Below are 8,723 nucleotides of genomic sequence, written 5' to 3'. Positions count from 1 at the left end.
GTGTCTGTGTGTATGTCTGTGTGTGTGTGTGTCTGTGTCTGTGTCTGTGTCTGTGTCTGAGTCTGTGTCTGAGTCTGTGTCTGTGTCTGTGTCTGTGTCTGTGTGTGTGTCTGTGTCTGTGTCTGAGTCTGTGTCTGAGTCTGTGTCTGTGTCTGTGTCTGTGTCTGTGTCTGTGTGTATGTCTGTGTGTGTGTCTGTGTCTGTGTCTGTCTGTGTCTGTGTCTGTGTCTGAGTCTGTGTCTGAGTCTGTGTCAGTGTCTGTGTCTGTGTCTGTGTCTGTGTCTGTGTGTGTGTCTGTGTGTGTGTCTGTGTCTGTGTCTGTGTCAGTGTCTGTGTCTGAGTCTGTGTCTTTGTCTGTGTCTGTGTCTGTGTCTGTGTCTGAGTCTGTGTCTGTGTCTGTCTGTGTCTGAGTCTGTGTCTGTTTCTGTGTCTGTGTCTGTGTCTGTGACTGTGTCTGTGTCTGTGTCTGTGTGTGTGTCTGTGTCTGTGTCTGTTTCTGAGTCTGTGTCTGTGTCTGTGTCTGTGTCTGTGTCTGTGTCTGTGTCTGTGTCTGAGTCTGTGTCTGTGTCTGAGTCTGTGTCTGTGTCTGTGTCTGTGTCTGTGTCTGTGTCTGTGTCTGTGTCTGTGTCTGTGTCTGTGTCTGTGTCTGTGTCTGTGGAAGGACCAGGGGTGGGAGAGCTCTGATCCATCTTCAGCAAAGTGGGGACAGGGAAAGTCAGGGAGGATGCTTCCAAGCCACGCCCTACTCCTGTGGGCTCCGAGGAACCCAGGCTTATTCTGATTTTAAGCTAAGGATGAACCTGAAGTGTACAGAGCTCAGCAGCCCAACCTGCAGCCCCAGTAGGTAATGGCAGCCGCGCTTGGCTTTCAAGGGGAGAAGCTTCCATCCCACTCCAGTTTGAGGAGCTGAAGCTGTCCGTCTCTGACCCACGGCAGAGTTGTTGGGGTTCTGCGTGGCTAGTTAACAAGCTGGAATGCGTAAGGAGGAAGGCTTGCTCTGATAACTGCCTCTTTGTCATGCCTATCATGGCCCCCTTGCTGCTCTTCACTGGTTCTGGATCTGACTGGATTGTTTGTTTGTTTGTTTGTTTTTAAGATAGACTCTCACTTTGTATCTCTGGATGGCTTCAAACTCACAGAGATCTGCCTGCCTCTGCCTCCTGAGTGCTGGTGTCCAAGCCCAGCACACCCATCCTGATGGGATTTTAATTAGCCAGGATAGCATACATGTGCCAGTGCCCCCCTCCACTAAATGCCAGCCTTCCCAGGTCTCTGGTGAGAATGGGAGTGAGGGGCTGCAGCTCCCCATGCCTGGGGCACAGACCTCATCTCCTAGATCTTAGATAGGCAGGTGGTTTGGGCTTACTTCTTAGAATGGGGTACAATTCTTTCCCCTGTCTCACCCTTTCAGGAAAGGAGCATGAATACATTTGGGGAGAAGCTGGGTGAAATGGGAAATAGGGTTTCCCGGGGCAAGACAGGGCCCGTGGGTGATCTTCAATATTCTTCTCCTCTCTGGGGCTCGGCCATACGGCCTACACTCAGGCTAATTGGTGGTGCCATGTCACTGATACCGCTCACTGGGACCTCCACTCCTGTTACTAATGGCAAGTTTTAGAACACTTGGAAACAGTACCATATATCACTCTGAGTGACAAAGCTTGCCCTGATTTGCACGAGGCCATTGACAGCATTTGTACATATAATGTATTTAGTGAGGTGTGCAATTAGGGACCCTGTCCTGTGCCCACTGTGCGCAACACTCAGTCAGGGTTGCTGTCCTGTCCCCACTGTATACATCACTCAGTCAGGGCCGCTGTCCTGTGCCCACTGTGCGCACCACTCAGTCAGGGCCACTGTCCTGTGCCCACTGTGCGCACCACTCAGTCAGGGTCGCTGTCCTGTGCCCACTGTGCACACCTGACAGTGGTATTTATAATGATCTTCCCCACTAAAACCTGAACAATCCTGAGTCTAAAATACCTTTGGGCCCCAAGGATCTGCATTCCAGTGAGGAGCCATGGGCTTCCCATCTATTCCATGTAACACCCCATCTTACCAAGCTTGAACACACGCCAGACCCTTGTGTAAGGCATCAGGGCCTGTCAAACCAAGGTTAACAGAAGAAGACCCCTTAGCTAGGAAAGCTGATCATGTCTACCACCGAAGTGCCAAAGACCACCCCACACGGGCAGTGGCGGACCCAGGGGAAATTGGCCCAGAGATTCCAAGTCCCGTCAGTCAGGCATACAGAGGAATGGGGGTGGGGCTCTTCTACAATTCATGGAGGGGTCCCTTTCTGTGCTGCACCCCAAGAACTTTGATGTTCCCACCTTGTGCCTGCAGCTGAAGAAGATGAAAGAGAAGAAGGGCCTGTTCCCCGACAAGAGCGTCTACACCCAGCAGATAGGCCCCGGCCTGTGCTTTGGGGCCCTGGCCCTGATGCTTCGCTTCTTCTTTGAGGTACCCGGCCTGTGGGGAAGGGGAGCAAGCGCCTCTGGAAATAGTCAGCTTAGCAGCAGGCTGTTTCCCCGCGGAGGCTCCAAGTTGTGAATTCTGTCCTGTTGAAGGTGGTACAAGCGGGGTGGACAAGTCAGGCCCTGACTTTAGGGAGCCTGCACCCAAGATGCACGCATATCCTGGAAGGATCAGGGGCTGGCGCCCAGCACCCAGGGGGCATGGAACAGAGGAGGACAGCAGGCTTTTCTGCCACACTCTCAGGGTGGGCTGGCCGGCAGAGGCACCGGATGGTTAGGACTTGGTTTAGGAAAGGGATGAAGGCCCAGACTGACACGTTCTCCTCCACAGGAATGGGATTACACCTACGTCCACAGCTTCTACCACTGTGCCCTGGCCATGTCCTTTGTCCTGCTGCTGCCCAAGGTCAACAAGAAGGCTGGGAACGCGGGGGCCCCCGCTAAGCTGACCTTCTCCACCCTCTGCTGCACTTGTGTCTGACCACAGCCCACCCCACCCTCCACTGCAGGCTCCTGCCTTCCTGCCTGGCAGTCCTGCCGTCTCTCCCAGGGTACTTCCCATACTTTCCTACGTGGCCTGTACATGAGAAATGGTCTCCTCTGCACCCCAAGAGAGCAGCAGGCCTGCCGCACCCTGCTAAATGCTGCTTAGGGACCCACTAATTCTGTGCTCACCAGTTGCTTCACTCTGTTCAGGGAAGAAAAAAAAAAAAAAGAACTTTATCCCCTCAAGGCCTCATAACCATAGGTGTGCCTGGCAGAGCCCTAGACCAGTAAACACCCAGCAGCATACACAACAGAAGCATGCAGGGTTATCTATTTCCCAGGCCCTGCCTGTCAGGATTATCTGCTTTCCCTAGGAAACTGGGATCGCCCTGTCTAACCCCTGCCCAGGCTCTGAAAGCTCCCCATTTAGGGAGCTGGAGCCAGTGAGCCCAGCTCCAGAGGACCCAAGCTTGCATGCCCCTGCCTGAGTCCCATCCCTTCAGTAGGTTTCCGATCAAGCCATTCACAGTAAACTCTTGATCAGCCACTAGTCATTGGCCTCACCTAATGTACACTCTTGTTCCTGGAACAAGTCTGTCTGCTGAGCGTGACAGTTCTGCTCTGGGAGGGGTGCCTGTGTCCGGAGGAAGGCTGCTGGCCTGGGTACCTGGGCTGAAAGCAGGGTATACTGCTGGTCTTTGGTTTACTCTACACTGTCTTGACGCTTACACTGAGGCCCTGAGGGAAAAGTGGGTGCAGGCAACACCCTGGGCCAGGCATTGCTGGGACTGTGCTATGCTGTGGGCAGTTCTGCCTGTGGCAGCCTGGGGGTCAGGGCATGGCAGGACATGGCAGCCTCAACAGCAGATTTCAGACATCACCTCACAAGTCTAAATCTCCTCAACACCCCCAGCATCCCTTTCCTAGTGACCCAAGGCCCAGCTGTCAGCAAGAAGTTACCTATACCTGTCTGGGACTTATTTATGTTTCCAGATGGTGCAACTTCAAGGAAGCAACTACCCACATGCAGTCCCCACCCAGTAGGCAGCTGGCAATCTTTCCTGAGTCACCTCCTGTAGCTCTTCGAGAAGCCAGCTCTGCCACTTGGCTTGAGTGCTCCTCTCTTCCAAGCTGACCCCCCAGCCAAGCCTTCTGGATGCCTACCTCTGTATAGACTACCCACTCTGTATCTTGGGCATCTCTACCTGCCCTTTCCCCATCACTTCAGGCCCTGGTGGCAGACAGAGGTTACCCATAAGCCTCATCCCACCTCTGGCCTCAGAGGCTTTTAATGCTATAGTAGCCTCAGAATGTTCACACATGGCTCTTAGGGGCTAGGCCTCACTTCACAGGTAAGGGAGGCAAGACCACATAGTCTGGGCTCTGGGGCTCCTCAAGAAAGGAGCAGAGGGCTGGAGAGATGGCTCAGGGGATGAGACTACTTGTTGCCATTACAGAGGATCCAGATTCAGTTCCCAGAACCCACATGGCAGCTCACAACCATCTGTGACTCTGGTTCTAGGGGGTCTGATCAAATCTGTCTTCTGATCTCCAAGGGACCAGGCACATATGTGGTACACATACATACTTGGAAGCAAATGCCCAGACACAAAAATTAAAGATAAATGAATCTAAAAATTAACTAAAATAGAGTAAAAACAAACAAACAAAACCTCAGAAGGGGAAGCAAAGGGACAGAGTGGGGACAGCTCTGAGGTATGGAGGCCTCTTTCGCCTTACTGCTCTGCCCTTATCTGGCCTCCAGTCAAGTACAGGCACATATCATCACATAGGCAGATGAAAAACACATACCCACACAGGACATGTGCAGATATACTTTAAACACATATCTCATGAGCTCGAGCGCCAGAAGACACAGGATATCCTGGAGCCCAGACTTCCTCTGGGTCATCATCTGCTTCCAGAGGACAGACTGCTCGGTCAGAGCGGGGCATCCCACGTGAGAGGAGACAAGCAAGCGTCCGGCAGGGTGTCCCCAGTCCATCCCTTCTCTGTCCTACCCCCAACCCCACCCAGCAAGCAACCCTGCCTCCAGCTCTGCAGCCACTCTTGGGAAACTGGAGGCAGTGAGATGTCCTCGAGCTGGGAGGGGCCACGGGTGGCCCAGCCTAAGTGCCACACTCACCACTCCCCCTGGTGGTGCCACTAGCTTTGGATAGCCTTCTGAACATCTGGCCAAGTCACACTCCCTAGAGCCACCACAGCCTGCCCCTGGCTCTAGGCCTCCAGAGGTAGCCTTGGCCTCCCAAGCGTTGCAGCTCCCTTGGCTGCTGTTTGGGGGCCCTGGTCCTGAGTCCAGTTTGCAGATAAGGACACCAACGTCCAGGAATGCTAGTAACACAAGACATTGGATGAAGATCCAACAATGGCTTCCCCGGTCTTTCCAGCTGTGGCCTTCTCCAAGGTCTACATTGATTTCTTGGGATGCCAGCCAGGGTCAGGAAGGGAACACTAGAAGAAATGAGCCACCATGTTCCCCAGGGACCACTGAGACATTAAAGCTAGCAAGATGCCAGTAACTCTGAACCCTGTCCATCTCAGGGTCTCTGTGTCCGTGGAATCTGGGAGTCACGGCACATGAAGCCAGGCTTCCAAGGTCACCCAGCCACTTAGGACTCTGGACAGAACTTCCTCTCCTATCCTGCATGATGGGGGGATCCGAAAACATGCACCCTGCATTCCTATCTGCAGAGTGCTTAGAAAAGCTACTCTGGGTGCTCGAGGGGACCTACTGTATGAACATAGGGGCCCCTCTTGGCACAGCTGATCATGTGCACAGTGGCGGTCAGTAAGCCGAGTCAGAACTGTGAGTAGCAACTTCAAGTTGAAATCTGAGCAGGACTGCAGATGCCAGGGTGTGTCTGAACTCCGGGTACATGGTAGAGAATTAGAATTCTCTCTCTCAAGGAGCAGAAGCAGAGAGAGTCTGGGACTCCCAGACTGGTCTGGGGCTTCCCTTACGGGATATAGTTGGAAGGATGGGGCCCTCCTCCCAGTCTGTCACTTCTAAATCTGGGGAGATGAATGAGCACAGAGCTGTCACAGCTGTCCTGGGCCTGGGCATGACCACACTCACCTCAGCGGCCAGGGAAAATGCACTGTGGCCTTGGTCCCACCATTAAGTGTGCACACACACCCGCTTGGGGCCCCGCTCGGAAGAAGAGTGTGCCCTACCTTGGACAGCAAGGCAAACGGAGAGGGATAGTATAAACATTTACAGCGAGACAGACACAACAGTCCATTGTAGCAGCAGCCTGGCCTCCCCCAGCAGGGGAGAGGCAGTTGGGGCGCAGGAGAGAACCTGGGCGCCGGCCAGGACCTGCACGAAGAGGTGTTTTTGTCTGAGGCAGCCCTCGTGCTGCCGCCTGCCTCTGTCAAGTCGGCTACTGAAATTTCCTGTCTCTGTTATTCTCTTCTTCAAGAAGAGATCTGAAACCCAAAACTTTTATTGCTCCTTTAAAAGGGCTTTACAGCTCCCCACCCACTTCACAGACGAGCTGGGACTGCAGTTAGGGGCAGCATGCTGGGCACTGGGTCTCTGTGGGCAGGCCAACCACAAGGTCTTGGCTGAGGAGGCTCAGAAGGAAAGAGGAGGGGAGGGGCTGGGGCACTAGAATGGCCCTGGGCAGCTGGAATAGGCTGGATGCTCCATGTGTCTGTCCTGCTGGCTGGTGAGCTGGTCAGGCACATGCATGGGGACCCAGGACCACATAGCCCCCACCACCTTAACTGACCTCTACCTCTTCCCTCTTGCCTCAGCCTGCTGTCCCTTGGAGAGAGTTGAGTCAGAAACAGGCTGATTGGGAAAAGTGTTAGGAAACTCAAAGGAATCAAAAAGGAAAGGATTGGGCAGATGGGCGTGGGACTTCGAGCAATCCAGGCAGGTTGGGATCGAGCCCTGTCTACAACCTCAGGCAAACATTGTGGGTCCTCTGAGCATTAGTTACCTCTGTTTTCCCGTTTTAACAGAATTTGACGCATTTAAATCTTCTCAAGATTAACTGGGACAGATAGTGACTGGGAAATAGTTCAGTAGGCTGACCTGCAACTGTTTGCCCATTTTTAGGACCGTTTTATTATTTTATTTGTGTGTGCATGTATGGGGGGGAGAGAGGGAGGAGAATGTGGACACACACATGCCACAGCACTTGTGTAGAAATCAGAGGACAACTTTGGGGAGTTGGCTCCAGGGGTTTGGGGGATTGAAACATTGAGGCTCACAGAGCAAGAACCTTTACTGATCCATTTTGCAGTCCCAACACAGTATTTTTAAATTTTATTTATTTACTCACTTTATATCCCAATTGCTACCCCCCTCAGTCCCCCCTACACACAGTCCATCTCCCCTCTCCTTCTTCTGAGAGGGTAGCGGCACCCCCTGGGTGTCTCCCCTCCCTGGCACATCAAATCCTTGCAGAGTTAGGTGTACCCTTTCCCACTGAAACAGACAACACAGCCCAGCTAGAAGAATGTATTCCACAGACAGGTCACAGCTTTTGGGACAGCCCCAGCTCCAGTTGTTGGGGAGTCCACGTGAAGATTGAGCTGCACGTGTGCTGCAGATATGCAGCGAGCCCAGGTCCAGCCTGTGCATGCTCTTTGCCAACACAATATTTGTTTTAAGAAAAAAATATTCAACATTGACATATTATTTTCTGAAGTTTATCATAATTTTACAAAACAGAACAAAACAAAAAAGCAGGTATCAAAAACAGCCGTTTATAGAGTATCTGTGCTGGTTCTCACCTCAGCCAGCGACTCTGGAATTGGCATCTCAGGGAAAGGCAAGCAGGCCGATTCCCTCTCGCCACGCACACTCAGGTGGTTGGTTTCCGAACTACTCTGTAACCGTAACTTTTTACAAGCACCCTTCATTTTTTGAGAACCAATTTGGTTTGTCCAACAAAGTAAACACTTTTTTTCTTTTACTATGTGGCATTTTTCATTCTTAAAAAACACTGAGGGGCTGGAGAGATGGCTCAGTGGTTAAGAGCACCGACTGCTCTTCCGAAGGTCCTGAGTTCAAATACCAGCAACCACATGGTGGCTCACAACCATGTAATGAGATCAGACACCCTCTTCTGGAGTGTCTGAAGACAGCTACAGTGTACTTAGATATAATAATAAATAAATCTTTTAAAAAAAAAAAAAAAACCACTGAGCTGAAACACAGACTATGTATTTGGATCAGAACCAAATTTTCTGAGATTCCCATTACCTGAAGAACACTGAAGACATCATTGGGCATAGGAAATGTTCCAGTGAACTCTTGTGTAAATGTCTAAGGCAGCTACCTTATTTCTGATGAAAGTATTTCATCCAGAGGCTGCTGGAGTCCTGTCTCTGACTTGGNACTGTTTCCCCAGGCAGCCTCATTACCAGAAGGAAATGGGATGCTTGTGCCAAAGAGGCGCTTATATTGTGTAAATACATTTATATAGAGCAAGACTCCTTGCTCCAGACCCTGGGTCACCACAAGGAGATTGAGAGGCCATGATAATTGGATGCTAACAGGAAGTAGCACACTTACACTTATAGCATCATCTGGAGGCAAGCAGAAAGAAAGCTGGAAACTGGTAGTGGGGCTCACCCACTACTTGCTCTGGAAACACATTTTGCTTAAATAAGGGAAGTGTGGTCCAGTTTTGCAATGTTAATAGCTGCCAGTCTCTCATTTTTAAAAATAAAGATCACTTCCTGACCAGCAATGAGTTAGGAAACTGGCCTCAACTTTGATCA

The 8,723-nt window shown here is 51.6% G+C and overlaps 1 protein-coding gene across 1 annotated transcript in view; it reads left to right on the top strand.

Annotated features, from left to right (window-relative positions):
- The window catches only part of Mymk (myomaker, myoblast fusion factor), a 10,371-nt gene extending 6,819 nt beyond the window's left edge, over window positions 1–3,552 (top strand). The window contains exons 4-5 of the mRNA XM_021194571.1: window positions 2,347–2,463; window positions 2,809–3,552. Of these exons, the coding sequence (XP_021050230.1) occupies window positions 2,347–2,463; window positions 2,809–2,958 (267 nt within the window). The 3' untranslated portion in view covers window positions 2,959–3,552. The remainder of the gene's footprint in view (window positions 1–2,346; window positions 2,464–2,808) is intronic.
- Window positions 3,553–8,723: the final 5,171 nt, after the last annotated feature.

This window comes from Mus pahari, chromosome 3 (assembly GCF_900095145.1).
Source record: "Mus pahari chromosome 3, PAHARI_EIJ_v1.1, whole genome shotgun sequence".
In the NCBI taxonomy this organism is placed as follows: domain Eukaryota; kingdom Metazoa; phylum Chordata; class Mammalia; order Rodentia; family Muridae; genus Mus; species Mus pahari.
This window is presented reverse-complemented; position numbering and strand designations above follow the sequence as displayed.